General features: G+C 43.4%; 2 protein-coding genes across 2 annotated transcripts in view; both read left to right on the top strand.

Annotated features, from left to right (window-relative positions):
• The window catches only part of UNC5D (unc-5 netrin receptor D), a 407047-nt gene that overhangs the window by 300986 nt on the left and 86571 nt on the right, over nucleotides 1–19490 (top strand). The window contains 1 exon segment of the mRNA XM_033171586.1: nucleotides 14048–14080. Within this exon segment, the coding sequence (XP_033027477.1) occupies nucleotides 14048–14080 (33 nt within the window).
• Nucleotides 6186–6819, top strand: LOC117059767 (60S ribosomal protein L18-like). The gene has a single exon (XM_033171585.1). The coding sequence runs from the start codon at nucleotides 6348–6350 to the stop codon at nucleotides 6756–6758; it is 411 nt and encodes a 136-aa protein (XP_033027476.1). The 5' UTR covers nucleotides 6186–6347; the 3' UTR covers nucleotides 6759–6819.

Below are 19490 nucleotides of genomic sequence, written 5' to 3'. Positions count from 1 at the left end.
TATCAGTTGCTCAGAAACAGATGGTGTCAAAGGAAGGTCGCACAGACTGAAAGATACTTCCTTCTGTTCTTTGTGTGTCCAGATTAGCAGTGAACCTAGAGACTCCCCTTTTGATTTTGGAATGGGGATGTTTGAAGAATTTGATCTTTGCAAATTCCTATGTGAATCAACTTGATCCATCTCTCAAACTAATTTGCAGATTAGAATTTTGAGTGGTGTCTCCCTCCCCTAGGCTTAAAATATGGATCAGTGCAGAAATTGAATAAAAAAAATGTTCAAGTGGCGTGGATCGGAAACAGAGAACAATTTCCTAAAATTGATTGAATATCAATACAAGGGGATGTTAGTTATTGCCAGTGTCAAACTCTGCCTTCCCCCATCACCGTTTTGCAATTGGTGGGCCTTAGTCCCCTGAAGTGTGCCCTAGAGAAAGAAAATTTGAGAACCTCTGGTGTAGACAATACTGAGCTAGATGGACCAATGGTCTTACTTGGTTATAAGGCAGCTTTCTTTTTCTATTTGGGGGTTAGCTGAAGGCACTGCTCAGGCATTCACATACCCCATGCAGTTCTAGATGTAGGGAAACATCAATTAATACTTATCTAAATAATTGGAAAAGAGATCCAGGATAGGAGATACCAACTGCTATCTGGAACTGGATCTGGTAAAATGTCCCTCAACAATTAACTGAGTGGGGAGGTGGAACCAGAGGTGACAGCAATGGAACAAAAGCCCAAACATGTGGGCACAGTCATGTTGCCTAGAACCAGGTGCCGCATTGCAGATGGGAGCAGACCCACCCACCACATAGGAGTTCACGCTTGCAATCCTAACGTCCCCGTAAGGCGAGTGAGTCTTGTGAATGAGCGTGCTATACCGCATCTTTTAAAACTTGGCAGGCGGGGTGTGGAAAACTTGTTGGGACATCTTCGTTGCTTTTGTCCAATTCTGAGCATCTTGAGCAGATGTACCATGACTCTTGAGCCTTGAATCTGCAGCTGAGCCTGCGCAGTTACTTGCCTGACTGAGGATTTCTTACTTGCTTGTAAGCAAGAGCCTCCATCAACCTGTCAATCACCTGCTGTTATCATTCTGCCACTTCGCAACTTCAAAGGGCCTCACTGTAATCGCTGATCAGCTGATCAGACAGAGCAAGCCTCCTTGAAGTTTGTTTGCAGATGGCAGTTTGGATTCAGACCATGCCTGCAAACTGACATTTTCCCTCTGAAGGCTGGCAAGCTGACAGCAAGGCCCCTTAAGCTGCACTAGCAGGTTCCTGATGCGGAACTTGCTGGTGCAGCCAATCCCAGTGGGTCTGGCTGTCAGCGCTGATCATGTCTTGTCAGTGATCCCCGCTTGCAAAGGAACCGTCAGGAACTCACTTTAGCTGCCTGATGGTTCCATTGGAATCACATGCTTATCTGCTGCATGCCGGACATCACATGTGAAGTCAGGTGTGGGGTAAGTGGATGTGGTTTTGAGGCTAAGTTGGAACTCATACCAAGTCTAAATAGACCTGCAGGGCAGAGGTTACTAAACCCTTGCAAGCAATGATCATTCTTGTAGAGAGAAACTACTTGGTGTACAGACCTGTGAACATCTATTGAGCTCTGTTCCTGTGAATCCATCATGCTGTTTTCTGCTTGATCGTCTTGCTGTGCAAGAAATGAACTTTTTGCCATGGGTACTCATTAGGCAAACCCCTGTATTTCATGTGGATTTTTGCACTATGCATGTTAGATAAAATGCATCACAGAGTCATAGAGGTGGAAGAGATCTCAAATGTCATCTCATCCTATCACCTGCTGATGCTGGAAATCCACTGTTACTACATCCCTGAATGATAGCCATCCATCCTGTTTAGCAAATAAGAGTCTATCACCTTTTAGCTGTTCCACTGTTAAAACAGTTCATACCATCAGCAAGTTTCTTCCTAATGTTGACTCAAAATCCCCTTTCTTGGAAATTAAAACTCAGTGGTTTGTGTCCTTTCCTCTGGAGCAAAAGAAAACAAAAATTGATCCATCACTTAGGTGGCAGCCTTTCAGATATTTGAAGATGGTCATCATATTGTCTCTTCTCTGGGGCAAGCATGCCCAACTCCTTCAACCATTCCTCATAGGACTTGGTCTCCTTCCTAATCCTCCTCTGGGCACATTCCATTTGGCCTAGTTTCCTTTTAAACTGCTGGATAAAAGCTACTTGCTGCTTGTGGGATGAAAGACCAAAAAAACTGTGGCCATCCATAAACCAAATACTTGCTCACAGCTGGACAGAACAACCACAACAGCAAATGCTGCCACCGAGAACTTCACTTTTCATTTAAGCGGTATAATGTTTGGATAACATTATATACCTGTTAATATTTTACAGTTCTGGAAAAAAAACATGTTTTTGTGACAGAGTAATTCAGATTCTGATTCCTTGCATTTATCTTGCACAAATTGTTCTGCTTTTGCTGGTTGTGATGAGGAACCCAGTGTCAGGCAGGCTGCTGAAGCTTCTGGAAGTTCATTTGCATGTCTTTCCTCACAGGCCTAGTCCTAGACCAGATGGTCCCCTAGCCAGGGATGTGGAATGCTTTTCCTCATGGGAAATCTTCAGGGGCACAAATTCCAATGGAAATGGAAAAAGAAGTGGAAATTACCAATGTTCATTTATTCATCCCATGTCCAGAACAGAAATCAATACCGACTGGTGTTCATTGTTGTTTTCAGTCTGCAAATGATATGTAATCAATGGCATTTTGTCCGTCATTTGAACTGCATTTCCTTTGCATTGAAATTAAAGGTGTGGTAACTATTGCATTGTTAATTAACTTTAACTTGTGTAAATTACATGAAATAATGGGACTGTGAGACAAATTAGGTAGCATTTGGTGGCAGCTGAACTGCAGTAGAATGTCCAAACTGAAAGAAACTAAAATGCAAAAAGAGGATTGTTGATGGCAACACATCTCACATACTCGAAAACCAACATTCCCCCAGGCTAGTCTCTAAAGTGATGCCTCTGTGCTTGGGTGCTTTAACTCAGCTCTGCAGCTGATTGAAGCTATATTACATAAGGTGATGCTAGGCATTTCCCTTCCTATCTTCTCTCCTATTAGTGTACAGTTTGTTTGGTAACAGGCATCTGCTCCTCATGTAGCCCCTAGCTTTAGTGAAAAGCTTGCATTTAAATCCCATCAGATAGAACAGAAGGTCCTTGAGACAGGGGCAGCTTCAAATGTTGCCTTTTTCTTAAGCTTGTAGAAAACAAAACCTTGACTTTTGTCCAGTTGTGCTGCTAGACACAAGCTCAAATAGCAGATTTCTTTCCAAAAGGATTAGTGTTGTGTCAAGATCCAAGTTAAGGATGCCCTGCTGGGAACATAGCAAAGCGAAAAAATAATAAAATGAAATAATAAAATGAAAACTTTGTGCTTTGGAGATTCTGTTGCTAGTCATCTTGCCAAGAGTCAAGGAAAGATTTTTTCCCCTTTTTGCCAAGAGACACGAGTGTAGAAAAGTAGTTGTGGTTTATTTCTGACAACAGTAAATGCGAAAAGGATCTAGGGGTCCTAGTAGACCACAAACTTAACATGAGTCAACAGTGTGGTGAGGTAGCTCTGCTCCTACCCGCATCCTGGTGACTGTGTTTTGAAATAATTGCAGTTTGTTTTGGAAAGCATCGAAAGACCAATACTCTTTGGAGTTGGGACTTTGTCCATCAAGTCCTGAAACTTTCGGCTGGCAAGACCACTGAGTTTTGTGTCCGTGCACATGAACAAAACTGCCACTCTTCCATTCTGAAACCATGATAGTGGAATCTGAGCCATTAAGCCTGCATTCATACATACTTGTCATTGTATCCGCTTGCTTCTGGGGTTTTGTTTGTTTGTTTGTTTTAGAGATGTTATCCGCTGCAGCGCTCCCCTTCTTGTGAAGGAGAGTGAGCCCTTGCGGGGGAACAGTGGGAAACAAAAATAAAGCTGACATTGGCACAGGCTCCCCATGTCTGGCCAATGTTACTGTCCTTTATCTGAATTAGGAATATGCATTTTATCCAGAACACCAATTCACCTCTCTTTGTTCAGTCAGAATGAAATATTAAGTGAATATTTTTTTTCTCAACTATGTGAATGATAATATTTTTTTTCTGGAAAATGAATCAACCTATTTTCAGTCTATGTCAGTTTGACACGTGCTTATTCATTAGTCCACCGTGTCCTCTTTCTGTGTTAATCTGTGATTTAAAAAAAAAGAAAAGCACAGAAATTCATAGGCAAATACCCATTTTATTCTAAAGTTGGCATTTTGCAATACATTTTGGTATTATAATTTCTTAGCGAAGATGACTCATTAGTCAAGAATGCTCATTTTTGGAGAATTGTAGAATCTGAAGGATCGGGTATTGTGTTTTGATCAATGCATTAGTCCACAGGTGTGGATCAGACCAGTTTGTACTGGAATTTACAGATATAAAATTTCTCAAGTTCCCATTTCCCTTTACTCTTTTGTGTGTCAAACTATATGTATATGTCAAATAATCTTCAGGCTTCCCATGTTTATTTTTGCTTTCTCAGCTGGTAGGAATTGGTGCAATTATCCTGTCTTGGTTCCTTTTTTCCACCTCTCCATCTCCCGTTACCTTCTTGTTTCAATATGTGCCTTTCCAGCTCTGATTTTCCCCATGGGGAATTGTGAAGGAAACGTTGTGCAATGCTTCAGAAAAGTAATCTCTGAGGCTATTTTTTGCAGGCACAACTTGCTAACGCTGTTCCTTTCGTGAGGCCAAAAACATATGTGAACCAGTTCTGTCATTCAGAAGCAGAGTTTCTTCCCCAACTTCCTTGTTCAAACTTTGTGTTGACAGTGCACAGCTGACAGTTGTTCTGGTCCACTCAGGGACTGGCCAGGCTTTTGCTACCTGGCCTAATTAAAAGAAGAGGGAGAATGAAAAAGGAGGGGAGAGCAGATAAAGTGGGTTCACTGTTCATTTGGTCACTTTTGATGGAAAGGTGTCCTTCTGTACCTTTGAGAGTGATGGTCACATGCTGAGGCTGCGGGGCACCTGGACAGGTACAGAGTGCCACTGAGGCTGTCCTGAGTCACCTGAGCAGAGTTATGGAGCTTTGAGAGTAAGGGACTTGTGAAGACTTCCCCACTTTTTGTTAAAATAAATAAATAGTGTGAGTTATAGGGAGAAGGGTGCAGGGATGGTCTGCAGCTCAGTGGCAGAGTACCTGTTTTGAATCACCAGCATCTCCGAGAAGGGCTGGGAGGAATCTAATCTAAAGAGCTTCCAAAGCAACTACTCTATTCCGAACTTAAAAATGGAAAGCGTAATGCTGGTGGACAACAAAAGAGGTTTAAAGACTCTCTCAAGGCAATTTTTTAAAAAAATGTAGTATAAACAACCAACAAATGGGAAACATTTGCCTGTGAGCGCTCCAATTGGAGAACAGCCTCGAACTCAAGACAAAAGGGAGAAACGTGCTTAGAGGAAGGCAGGCTTGGCAAATCCACACCGTGATCAACTCCCGCCCGGAAACCAATGTCCCCACTGTGGAAGGATGTGTGGATCCAGAATTGGCCTCCACAGTCACTTACGGACTCATCGTTAAAACCGTGTTTATGGAAGACAATCTTACTCGGCTACGAGGGATCGCAGAAGAAGAAGAAGAAGAAGAAGAAGAAGAAGAAGAAGAAGAAGAAGAAGAAGAATCTAAACAGCTAGAATTATTGAGCTAGATGCACTAATGCCCGAACTCAGTACAAGGCAGCTTTCTGTGTTCCTAACTGCTGTCCCTGCCCCAAGGAACCCCAAACAGGTTGTCATTTCTCTGTGTGGATTGCTGAGCCTCACCTCTTTCTCTCTGCATCTGGCTGCACTTAACCCCCTGCCCCCGGCAGCACAGCACAGTGCTTGTTTCTTTATAGCCTACCCTATCCTGCAAGTGTTTTAAGGATTGATGGGCTGAACTCTAGAACACAACACCAGCAAAGAGAATGGAGTAGTCAATGTCCACCCCCCGTTTTTGGACTACAGTTCCCTGCATCCTTGATCTTTGCTGCCTAGACACTGGCGGAGGTTGAGGATTGAAAATGAATTTCAGAAGGGGGAGACCGGCCTCCTGTCTCGCCCCTTCCTTCCCCACAATTCTTTGTGCTCCTGCAGCCTCTTCGTTTCCCTTTTTCCCGGGCGCCGCCATGGGAGTCGACATACGCCACAACAAGGTCCGGAAGGTTTGACGCAAAGAGCCTAAGAGTCAGGATATCTACCTTCGCCTCCTGGTCAAGCTCTACAGATTTCTTGCTCGGCGGACCAATGCAAAATTCAACAAGGTGATACTGAAACAGCTCTTTATGAACCGCACCAACGGGGCTCCGTTGGCTGTTTCCCGCATGATCCGTAAGATGAAGCTCCCAGGCCGAGAGAACAAAACTGCTGTCGTGGTGGGTACAGTGACCAATGATGTTCGCATCCAGGAAATCCCCAAACTGAAGGTTTGTGCCGTGAGAGTGACCCGAGGAGCCCATACCCGCATCCTGAAAGCTGGTGGCCAGATGATGAGTTTTGACCAGTTGGCCATTGCTGCCTCCAAGGGCCAAGGAACTGTGCTGCTTTCTGGACCCAGGAAGTCTCGTGAAGTTTACAAGCATTTTGGCAAGGCCCCTGGAACCCCACACAGCCACACTAAGCCATACATCAGATCCAAGGGCCGCAAGTTTGAGCGGGCTCGAGGTCGCCATGCCAGTCGAGGCTACAAAACCTAGATTGGATCTTAAAATATTTGAAGGCTGTGATGTGCTGGATTAAATTTCCTATTCTGAATATTAAAAGAAAAGAAAAGAATGGGGAGACTGGGGTTAGTCACCTTAAGATGTTAGAGGAAAAATGTCGAGTGTGTACAAGAAATTTGTGTGTTGTTTGTTTTTTGTATTTGTTTCCTCTGTATTTTTTCTTATAAAATGAATAAAAATATTTTTTGGGGGAAAGACACTGGAGGAGAAAGGGGGTGCGGTGGGAGCGGTCCACCCCAGGTGTCATCCCTGAGGGGGGTGACATCATCGCCCCTCCCCTTGTGACACTTGCCCCGCCCCTGTGGGTGGCTAGCCCTGCCCCTGGGTGTACAGCATGGGTGCTGGAGCAGCTAGCTCTGACTCTGCACCTAGACAGATAGGAACAGTAGTCCAACAACATCTGGAGGGTACCACCATGTGGGCACTCCCGGCCTAAGAAATGGAAAGAATTTAAAACAAAAAACATTGTCCTGCAATTTGTGTCAGTGAGTGGGTAGCGTCTTTATAGAACGTTTGAGAAATCTCATTGCAGGTATCTTATTAGAATGTATTTTGCCCCTTTCCTGCTGTGCCCTTAATGATAGAAGTTTGTCCTCAATATGCACAGCAGCTTTCATTCTGGCATTTCAATCTTGAAGGGAAGAATTCCTTTCTGGCTTCCTTGGAAGAAGGCGCTTGGGTCAAGCTGGTGTGCATACTTGAAATGCAAAGCTACATGTAGAACATGTGTCAATGCTTTTTTTTTTTTTCTTCCAGTGCCTCAGTTTTCAAAGCAGATATGGTGTTACCTTTCATTTTGCATCTTTCCAGACACGTTCCCTGTAAATGGGGGGGGGGGAGAGGGGTTGAACAGGTGTTCAAACATCAAACAGACAATTACAGCATAAGCATGCATGAAAAGTACAGTGCAGTCTCCCACTGCTTAAGGGAGGGCTTGGAAACCACATTTCACTGCGTTTTGTGGTCCTCCTCTCTTTTTTTCTGGGTCTCTTCAAAAATAAGTGAAGGCCTGAATTAGTGTTCAAACTTTTAAAAAATAGAATTGTGTATTCATAACTAGTAGGGAAATTTGCATGTCAAGTATTTCAGGTTAATGGGATAATTAAGGCCACAACTTTATTGGTTACAGAATGTGAGTGATATTGGCTTAAGCAATGGAATTGAACCGACTATATTTGACTCCTGCCCGCCATGCAGGTAGTCTAGTAAGGGTCAACCACCAGAAGGAGGAGCCCTGTTGATGTACATCAACTGAGAGCTCCCCCTGGGTCCCCAATGGGGTCACGGCATGGCCCTAGCCCATACCCAGGCTTCGAACGAGACGCACACCCCCGGATTCCTTTAACAGAATACCCTTAAAGTGGGGCAGGTGATGGCCACAACCTCCCCTCCCATAAAACAGGTTTTTACCAATGCCTAACTGCCAAACCTTACAAAGTTGTAACAATTTGCTATGAGGTAGGCAAAAACCAAGTGGCTGGTGCCCATCTGCCAAGTGGAAAAATTCCTACCAGGCCCCTTTAACAGGCTACCAACCATAGTCCATATCAAGGCCAATATGAGAACACATGAAAATAGGGTGGGAGATCCGATAAAGCAGGAGGAAGAAGGGAGAACCCCCGGCTGGCGGTTGTTTAGATAGCGCAAGCCACACCTCCGGTCAACCGGATTGGTTGACCGGGGACGTGACGCAGCCGGGACTCCCTGTGACGCGGGTGGCACTGCCACGCCCCCCGCTGTACATGGAGAGAGCGCATGGCCTGCCTGCAACAGCACCCCCGGGAAGGGGAACAGCCCTGCAGGAAAATATGTAGATGCATCTTCCCTCCTAAATGAGTCTCTCTTATGCATGCATCATGTGAAGGGGAGTCATGAGTAAAGTGAGGTTGCATATCTGTGATTCTAGACCTGATGTAGGCATTGCACATAGACTTTTCCCTACATCCTGAACCCTGCAAGACGGGGGTTCCTGCACACACTTTCTTGGACGCAAATACAGGTATCATTGAATTAAATAGAGTTACTCCTCAATAAACAGGCCTATGATTGTTCTGCTCCTGGAATAAGATTGTCATCGCATCCATAAGTACTTCTAAGTAGATATATCAACTAATAGTTGATTTCTTGCATTTTTTTTGCAGCCACTAATACTTGTTTGCTTATACAGAACCATCTATGTGGTTTTTTAAAAATAGTTTGATGGGTCCCTGCCACAAGGGGTTTACAGAAAGAAAAAGAAAAAACCAACAGAGGAAGAGGAAGGAAAGGAAGGAATGGGTAAATGAGAAATATATGCACACATAGTAGAATTTGGTATGCAAAATACCAGAAACAATCTTGGTCCCCTCTGTTTCAGAATGGGTGAAAAAAGCACACAAATGTGCCCTGCAAGCCTTTTTCAGGTATTCACGCTAAATGTGAATCAAATACAGGTGAGGATGTGGGGAGAAGTATGCAAGTTTTGCTTTCTGATACTGCTTGCATTGTCCTCCACAAACTGGCAGGTGGGTGTCTGAAGTAGGAGAGTTCCTGTACTTATGGAAGATCCTAACACATTTTAGAATGGTCAGGATTCTGAAATGGTGGGTGAGCCTCCCTTTGGAAGATTGCCCTCCAAATAAGCATGGGGAATAAATTTGATTCAATTTGTATTTAAAGGTGAACCAATCTGCTTTGCCGTTCCTGAAATGAACTGGGACATAGCCATCCTTCAAATACCACACATATCCAAAATCTTCAGTGTGGTTCTGCAGCACAAAAAATGCATATATTGGGGTAAAGTATGCATAGGAATGCATATATTAGTGGGAATTGCATGCAAAAAAATGCATTTTATTTGGAAGAAATATTTTGGAAAAATGTGTCTATTAGGCAAAATTGCCTACAAAAGTATTTATATCAGGATAAATTCCTACCCCCTTCCTACACCCCCTTTGCTTTACAATCAATATAAACATCTGAAAAGAGCTATTAATTGGGGGTGGGGGTGGTTGAATACCACATTCCTACTCATTTGTCCAGAACTGGATTTCCTGTGTAATGAATTATTGCAAGCCAAAGCACAAATATTGCTCATGAATTTAATTCACCACAACGATTTAAATTATTTGTTCTTTGGTGATTTTCAAATATTGTGACAACATGCTTCAATGCAAATAGTCCACATTTATACTTGGGCGCTGCTTTCAAATGCTTTAATGAAGATGCACATTTTAAAATCACCCTTCCCACCCACTGCTTCTCTGCTGAAATTCACCCCCTTCTTGAACCTACTTTGCTATATCTTTCCCCCCCTTTTAAGCAGCCATCGGGGCTTGCTTCTAACATGTAATTCTTCCTCAAGAGACTGCTAGCTAATTATCTGAAATGCATTATGTATGAGTCTGTGGGCTAGTTTACACCTTGGAGCGGCGGTTAGTGAGTGACAGAAAAGCAAAAGTGTGAAGCAGAGTGTTCGGTGCAGAGATGCGTACCAGGAAACAGCATCTATTTCTATGATGATGTTATCAGGGAAAAAAACTCGGGTAGAATGTTGCAGTTGTTTCCACCATCACTACTATGTATATATTTCTTGCAGGTATTAATCTGTGTGTGTGATAACATGAAGTGGAGGCTTAAACCCTTTTATGTACAGTGATACAGTGGTACCTCGGGTTACAGATGCTTCAGGTTACAGACTCCGCTAACCCAGAAATAGTACCTCGGGTTGAGAACTTTGCTCCAGGATGAGAACAGAAATCGTGCAGTGGCAGCAGGAGGCCCCATTAGCTAAAGTGGTGCTTCAGGTTAAGAACAGTTTCAGGTTAAGAACGGACCTCCGGAACGAATTAAGTTCTTAACCCGAGGTACCACTGTACCTTGGTTCTCAATCCATTCCGGGAGTCTGTTCCAAAACCAAAGCGTTCCAAAACCAAGGCGTGCTTTCCCATAGAAAGTAATGCAAAACGGATTAATCCGTTCCATACTTTTAAAAACAACCCCTAAAAATACAGTTTAATGTGAATTTTACTATCTTATGAGACTATTGATCCATAAAATGAAAGCAATAATCAATATACTGTACTATAAAATAAATAAGACAGCATTGCAGATAAAAATAAATAAATCTTACATGCACTGATAATAGTCATTGTTTGGATGGGGGGCTTGTATCCATTTCCGCAGTCACACAATCAATCAGTCAGTCAATCAGTCAGTCAATCAATCCATCCATCAGTGGCTGAACTGGGTTCCACATAGTCACAAAAACAAATCAACCTAAAAAGCCTCAAAAACAAAAACACAAAGCAAATAGCAAAAACAAAAGTGCCAAACTTAATCCATTCCAGAAGCCCGTTTGATTTCTGAAATGTTCGAAAACCAAGGCACAGCTTCTGATTGGTGCAGGCACACTGGAAACAATAGCCGACAGCCGCATCTGACGTTTGGCTTCTGAAAAATATTTGAAAACCGGAACACTTACTTCCGTGTTTTTGGCTTTTGGGAACCAAGGTGTTCAAAATCCTTGCTTTGCCTGAAATTATTTACACATAACAGGCAAGTCAACCTGCACGTACTTGTGGCAGGCACACTTCTTATAGGAGTGGCAGGTTTCAGAATATTATAAGAATTTAAGGTCTCAAATATATAAATTAAATGTTCATAAATTTACAAGGCAAACACATACGTAAGGATGTAAACCACCGTGTCTGAAATAGTACAGGACAACAATCCTGAAACCATTTTGACTCTCCCAAATTGACTTCAAATGTTTCTCTGCAAGGAGGAAGGAACCGAGAAAGCCTCTCCTTGTCTTTTGCTTACCTGTCTTTAGGGCATCTTTGTGTGTGAATAAGGTGAGCCTGTGACCTGGATTCAGGAATTAAAGTATTTACCATCACAAAAGAATGGCCAGGCTGCCCAAGTAAGCAATCACTGGCCATTGTCAGGTACCCAGGCAGACAGGATTTCTGTTCTAGAGGGCTTCCTTCTGTGATGTATGTATGATGTTTTTGGGGGTGGTCTTGAGCTACAGGGTGGGCAATTTCAAAAGTCTATATAAGGGCTTGCACACCATGGTTCCTCCTCCCTCCTGCGTGTGGTGAGTGAGGACCCTGTTGCAACAGTTGAATAAAGGTCAGGCTTACTAGCTGCTTTGCTTCTCAGTATTCTCTGGTTGGCCTCTGTTGTTTTCTCCTACCTATAGGGAACCCACTTAAGGACTCTATACAGGCTCTTGGATACACCATAAGGGAAAAGCAGCAGGTTTTGTTTACATCAAGAACATGATAGCAGCTTCCAATGCAGATTTTAAGGCCTTGCGTGGATGAACTTCAGTCAGTTTGAATGTGCAGGGATTGTAAAATAGTCGTGCAAGATTGTTGCAGGCGGCCATATGCTGAACAGAAACTCATAATGTCCACCAACTTGTGTGACTTTAAAAGGGGATTAGACAAATGCATGAATGTTAAGGCTGCCTGTGGCTACTAGCCATGATGACTATGTGCTGCCTCCCCTGGCAGTATGCCAGTGAATACCAGTTGCTGGGGATCACAAACAAGGAAATTGCTGTTGCTCTCAGGTCTTACTTTTGGGCTTCCCATGGGCATCTTGTCGGCTTCTTAGCCAGGATGCTGGAAATATGCTTCTTAAGTTCTTATGAAATCTCCCATGCAGAACACTTACATATCAAAGAGGTAGGTAGTCTGGAAGACATGCTTTCAACATTTTATATTCCCTCATGGGAGGTTTGATGCAGCTTCAAACACAGAGACGCCTTTTCTAGAGGTGACGTGGCTTTGCTTAGTACTGTAGCCAGAGTTGAGCCAAAATGTGGGAGCTACTTTCTGCAAGGGAGGGGTAAAACCTAAGCCCCACAAGGAGTCTTTCATTTTGGCGATAGGGGAAAGAAAGAAAGAAAGAAAGAAAGAAAGAAAGAAAGAAAGAAAGAAGATAGCCCTTTCAGACTGTAGATAGGAATGTAACCGGCAATAAAATTCTCTTTGTTAAATGTTGTCAAAGAAGCGACCATGAATAGGGAGCAGGAGTGAAGAAGTAAGAAAAGAGCATTGTATTTGCGGTCTTTTGGAGAACAGGGGTGCCAACTTGAATAAAATATTGTGGGGGCTCAGGTAAGCCCTGCCCTGCATAATCGATCACATGACTCAGTGCACACTCACCATTTGAATGGAAATGCCCATGAACGGGGGAGGGGCTCAGCCCTCAAATATGTTATTTTGGGGGTCAAAGTACCCACGGTCCCTAGGAGTTGGCTTCTGTGTTGAAGAATATTCTAGAGCTCCAAAGAATATCCAATTTCAAAGCAATTTGACAGGGTTTTTTTTTTTCATTTTAATGAGAAACTACCTAATTCCCAGCTTTTGAACCTATATGAGAGCTGAAACACAATTATTCTTTAACATCCACACTTCTCCAGATTTTGTGTTGCGGTTTTCCAACTATACAATGTGTACAAGGAAGCGTATATTAGAGGAAAATGTGTTTTAACTTGTTTTGTGCCTCCCACAATGAGGTTTTCCCTAGTCTCTCCTTTTCTGTACACTTCTCAAGTCATCACCTCTAGGGTCTAGGGCCACTTTATAATATCAAGAGCAAATTTGCACCCATTGCTTTTCAGAAACCATTCTCTGAACACAGCCTATGCTTTCTTCCAGGAGCAGCTAATTTACTGGATTAGATAGACTCTGCTCTGTTTTCCATTGCATCTAGCATAGAATTAGTAGTATCTGGGAAAGGTGCTTGTAAGAACTTGGAGATTCTGTTTGGTGGAATAATTCCAATGGATGGAAAAGAATATTTCACTTTACCAGCTAAAGCATCTCCCAAGGCAGAATGCCAGCTTAAATTATATCCTTTCTATTGCACTCTTCTTAGATTCGTCCATACATGTCTGGGGGCAGATAAGGATAGAAACTGCATCCTGTTGAAATCAATGTCACAAATCTTATTGACTGGAATTGCAGTTGTCCTTGTGTGTATTCGGACATTTGAGCAGAAATTAAAAAAATTGATAATTACCCTCCTTCCCTCCACCAAACACTTTAAGTAGTTTATTTTTAGTATGAAAGAAACAGAAGGAAATTTATACTTCCGGGAGAAGGGCGGGGAGAGAGATTACATAAAAATGGTTATTGTCAGCTGCCAAGGAGAAAATATTTCATTTGTAGAGCTGGACAGAAAGTGTTCTAGGAAATGCATTCCTTGTGCATTTATTAAGTGCAACTTTCTCTCTTTCTCTTCTCTCTCCCACTTCCTCTTTTTAGATAAAAAGCCTCTTCACGAAATTAAACCCCAAAGTAAGTTCACTTCTTCTCATGTCACTTTTTAATATCTTACTATATAATATTTATTTGTAAAAAGAAGAAGAAGAATAGTTGTCACCAGTGCTTTTTTTCCTAACAAAAATGTTTAGGGGTACTCTCATTTTCCTACTCATATTGAAATACTGCCCCTCAACGAGGCCAAACTTAGATTCACGAAATGTTTAGGGGTATGCACCCCCCCGCGCCCCCCCAGAAAAAAGCACTGGTTGTCACACTCCAGTTTGCATGGCCATCATTCAGAGGGCACGACAGCTGCGGCATGGTGACAGAACAGCAGGCAGGTGTTTCTGGGAGGTGGGTGAGCAAGCGGAAGGCAACCCAGACTAGTCACAGAGAAACAGATGTGGCAGGCCACTGCAGGCCCCTAGCAACCACCCTGCTTTGCTGCCACTGCAGACCCAACACTGATGCCACTCTTTCAGCCTTAGCAGTGTTAGTGGCGACAATGCAGAATGGTGCTGGGGAGCTGCTCCAGCAGGCAAGGGGACATTGAAGTCAAGGAGAAGGTAACCAAAGGGGCTGGGGGTGGGTGGGCAGAACACCAAGGGGCAGGTTTTGCAAGCCTTGCCATTCTCTCCTTGTCGCTGCTGCAGGCGATGGTTGCTGAGGGAGACTTCCTCCACGTCATGTCCTCTTTGCCAACGGTGGCGGCAGTGGCAGGGCGGAAGAGGGTGAAAAAGCTTCCTCCTCTTCAGTCCCATCTCGCCCGTGAACAGTGGCAGCGATGGTGGGATTGTTGAATCAGGGCAAGTGTTGAAGGGATTGGGGGGTGGAGGATTTTGGGGTGTGCTGTGGGGAATGGGGAAGTTAAAGGACCCCTGGATGGTTAATTCCAGTCAAAGACGACTATGGGTTGCGGCATTCATCCCGTATTCAGGTCAAGGAAGCCAGCGTTTGTCCACAGTCAGCTTTCTGGGTCATGTGGCCAGCAGGACTAAACCACTTCTGACATAATGTGACACTGTGACAGAAAGCAGAGTGCACGGAAACACCATTTACCTTCCCGCCACAGCGGTACCTATTTATCTACTTGCACTGGCATGCTTTCGAACTGCTAGGTTGGCAGGAGCTGGGACAGAGCAACGGGAGCTCACTCTGTTGCGGAGATTCGAACCGCCGACTTTCCGATTGGCAAACCCAAGAGGCTCAGTGGTTTAGAGCACAGTGCTACTCCCGCATCCCTACAATGGGGAAGTTATGGGTGAGCTGTGAGGGGATGGGGGAGTTTGAGGTGAACTGTAGGGAGACTGGCAACAGAGTTGGGGTAGACAGGAATTGGGGGTTATGGAGCTGTCTGGGGTGCAGGCCTGCCTCACTTATCTACTTGTACAAGTTTAGATAAGTACCCCCCCCCCAATTAAACAGTGGCTCTGTGGAATTCAAAGGAGAGTTGAGAGCACTTCTGCTCTCTGGAGTGCCTCTCAATCTCCTTTAAAAAGGGTTGGGGCGAGCTGTGAAGGGTTGGTTGGTCAGGTGAGTTGTAAAAGGAGGAAGAGTTAGCCAGGTGTGGCGGAAGTGGAGTTGGCAAAGGGGCTGGTAGGTCGGTGGGATTGGTGCAGTTGCAAAGGTCACTGGATATATCTTCCTTCGAAACAATGACATCAACAGGCATATTCACAACTACATCCACAGTAGATACTGCCATCATTGTTGCAACAACATAAAAATCATAGCCACAGAGTATAACACGTTATAGGTAGTTTAAGATGATGATGAATAAAACATTTGTGATTCCTCTTTCATTTCTGTAATATAATTTATTGGATAGAGAATTAAAATATGCACCTTGCTTGCGAAAAGCCATGCCATCTCCCCTCTGCCCTCATTCTGTGTTTTGTAGCAAAAAAATATAAATACTTAACATTTGAGGCCTTTAGTAGATTATATAATGCATTTGTGGGAGGAAAAAGATTTGCCTTAAAAGTTACAAATGAAGACTTAACAAACAGATCAAAAGCTAACTTAACCAACAGAACAAAATGACTCACATTAATTAAAAAAACCAAAAACCAAAAACAACCCACACATAGTTCATATGGTTGTTAATGTAGATGAAGCCTGAGTTCTTAGTACATAATTTTGTATTGAAAATGTAGATAATATAATTACAGTAGAATGGTGGAATGGGTCTTTGCAACTGGCTACCGGCCAGATGGGGGGCCATGATATAATTGTGACAGGGCAAGGATTAGCACTAGTGCCATGAAGATCTCCTCCCCCCCCCCAACCTTTCATTCTGTTCATTCTTTCATTTGGTTGGGAGAATACCCAGGAAGGGTTTAGGGGTTGCACAGGTGGGAGGAAAGCAGGAAAATATTCTGCTGGGCCAGAAGAAAGCCTTGTGCTCATGGATCCAGCGACTTAGTGCTGTGTTGAATATAATAATCTTTTGGAGGTCCCGAGCAACAAAGACGCTAGGTTGGCCTCAACTAGGGCCAGGGCTTTCTCAGTATTGGCCCCGACTTGGTGGAACAGTCTATCACAAGAGACCAGGGCCCTGCGGGATTTGGCATCTTTCCGCAGGGCCTGTTCCACCTGGCCTTTGGGTTGGTTTCTGTTTGATATTTATGCTTCATTCTTTTATTGGTGGTTATTTGAAAATGAGACTGCAGTTTTAATATTGAATTTTTAAATTTGTATTTTAATCTGTTATTTTAAATTGATTGTGTTATGTTTTTGCTGGAATTTTAATTAGTGTTAGCCTCCCTGAGCCCGGTTTTTGGCTGGGAAGGGCGGGGTATAAATAAAAACATTATTATTATTATTATTATTATTATTATTATTATTATTATTATTCTATACCTGTGGACCTAGCTTAGTGGATGCATCACATATGTCATCTTTGTGGAAGGCAAGGCTGAGCGGGTTCAGGTCATGCTAGTTGCATCATGTTCTGAGGAAGAGAAAACAGTTTGTGGCTTCTAGTGTTGTAGCGCCCCTCCTCTCCGTGTCAAAATCTATTGTGGAGTGAACATTTGGGGGTGTGTGTGTGTGTGTGTTCTTTGGCTCCCTGTCTTTCTGTGGAGCGTTTTATCCTTACATCTGCAACTGCAGACTTTTTGTTTAACATTCTGATAGTCCTGGGAGTTGAGACAACAAGGTGTTGTCTATGCACAAATCTCTCTTTTTTCATGTAACTGTTGTTTAGGATAGTGGTGCCCAGGGCTTTCCTTTGTCCTGAGTGCCCGTCAACAGTGATTCCCTTCAGCAAATTCCCACTGGCTCTCTAGCGTGCTCACGGTTCTCTTGATGTAGTAAGAGATAAGGCTGAGCCCTGCATCTAGGTCCAAATCCCAGATAACGAACTGAATTGGGCTGCTACAGGTTGACTTGGGAATTGGTTGGATTCAGTTGAGGGAGCCCTGAAACACCCTAGGTCAGGTCAGGTCATCCCAGAGTGATCTAGAGCTGTCGAAAGGGGGGCAGTGTGGTGACGAGGACAAGGGGGTGGAAGCAGGTGCGCAGGCAACTTGATTTCACCTTCTCCCACTCCCCAACTACCGGTACATGTTTAAAGCCTGGATGAATTGGGATGGGGAGAAAGGAGAGGTACATCTCTTCTCCTTCCACCTGACCAAATGATTGTGCAAGACCCCCAGATTGATTCAAGGTCCTGGGCTGTATAAAATCAGAGTTGTAGACTTTGAAGGGATGACAGCGATTATCTAGCCCAACCCCCTGTAATGCAAAGTGCTGGATCGGACCCTGAATTGGATTGTCCCTTATGGATTGGCCAGTGTGGTGTAGTGGTTAAGAGTGGTAGACTCATAATCTGGGGAACCGGGTTCGTGTCTCCACTCCTCCACATGCAGCTGCTGGGTGACCTTGGGCTAGTCACACTTCTTGAAGTCTCTCAGCCCCACTCACCTCACAGAATGTTTGTTGTGGGGGAGGAAGGGAATGGAGAATGTTAGCCGCTATCAAATCCAAACTCTTCTTCTCTTCTTCTTCTTCTTCTTCTTATAATATAGTGCAGTGACTTCTGGCTGAACATTTTGATATGTGTGTTCTCTCCCCTTATTATACTGTGTTGGCTACAGGGGTAGGATATCGTGCCCTGCAACACCCCTACAGGGATAGGGATATGGATGGAATTTGATTTCAGATTTTAATGTAAACCTTCCTATTTGTGATGCAAAGGACACCTGTCCTTCAAAATTTGCACTTCCCTGAATTGTATGACGCTGTTCTCCAGCTGGATAATATGTATATATTATAGGGTAAAGTATGCATAAAATGAACATATTAGTAAAACCACATAGAAATGCATTAGAGGAAATTGTTTGCAGAAATACGTATATTAGGCAAAACTACTTACAAAAAATGTGCATTATGAGACATTTGCACTAAGATGCTAACATTTATTTATTTTTAATGATAACTTTTTAAAAATAATAATATGCAGAAATGTGGAAAACTGGATTGCAAAAATGAGGAACTGAAAGAAAATGAAATTGACAAATTTGTGCATGGTTCCATGGAGGGGAAGGAGTCATTGTTCCGAACTGCCTTTTGCACCTAGTGGGTTCTCAGAGTGGTTTAACAATCAAACTCTCTTCCACAGGGAACTCTGGCATTTGTAGCTCTGTGGATTCTTTAGGGGAAGCCATCCTTGTTTAAGGTGGCATGATGTTCCTTTAGGGACCCTCATTTCATTGCTTGTGCTCCTCACTTGGTTGTTCCTTTAAGTAGCTTAATAAAATAAGATACATTTACGTTTTAGATCCTAATGAACTTGAATGGGATTTGAACGGCCAAGAGCAGGCACTTTTCCTGCTGGGAATATGCCTCTGGTGGTGCCCTATCTTAGTTGCTGTGCTAAAGCCAAAGAGACGGTGGGGTGGACTTTAAAGTGTTTCATCATTACCTTGGATGTTTAGGGAAGTTTCCAGTTGTTAGAGTATAATACACTTGGCAGTCCAGCAGCACCTAAAATTGTCAGGCCGCCTGCTGTTCTTTTGTTTACTCTCTCCCCATCTCCCGTTTCACGATTGGATCCTTAAAGTGGGCTAGCCAAACTGCTGAGGTCGATTTTAGTGCCTTTTAGTACCTTGGGGAATGAAACTCTTTATTTTAAATTGCGAGATTAGAGATGTGTTATATAAATGCCCCTCGTTGCTTGCTATTGAATGGAACAGGCATTAAGTTTAAGACCGCATGAATCATCATTGATGTAAAATCAAAGTCAATTATTAAGATAATTGAGAAGCAACCAATTGTGGTAAATAGCCTTATATATAACTCTCTGGTTGGGAACTGTGTTTCTCGCATGTGTGGACTTCTCCACAGACAAGCAAACGGAGGGTTGAAGAAAGAAAGTGGTAGATTGCCAGTGGCTTGCCGTTTAGTAAGCAGGTGGGAGGAGGAGAGACGAACAGAGAAA

The sequence above is a fragment of the Lacerta agilis genome, chromosome 15, assembly GCF_009819535.1.
Source record: "Lacerta agilis isolate rLacAgi1 chromosome 15, rLacAgi1.pri, whole genome shotgun sequence".
NCBI classification, from domain to species: Eukaryota; Metazoa; Chordata; class Lepidosauria; order Squamata; family Lacertidae; genus Lacerta; species Lacerta agilis.
Note: the sequence above shows the minus strand (reverse complement) of the source record. Positions and strands in the feature narration are given on the sequence as shown.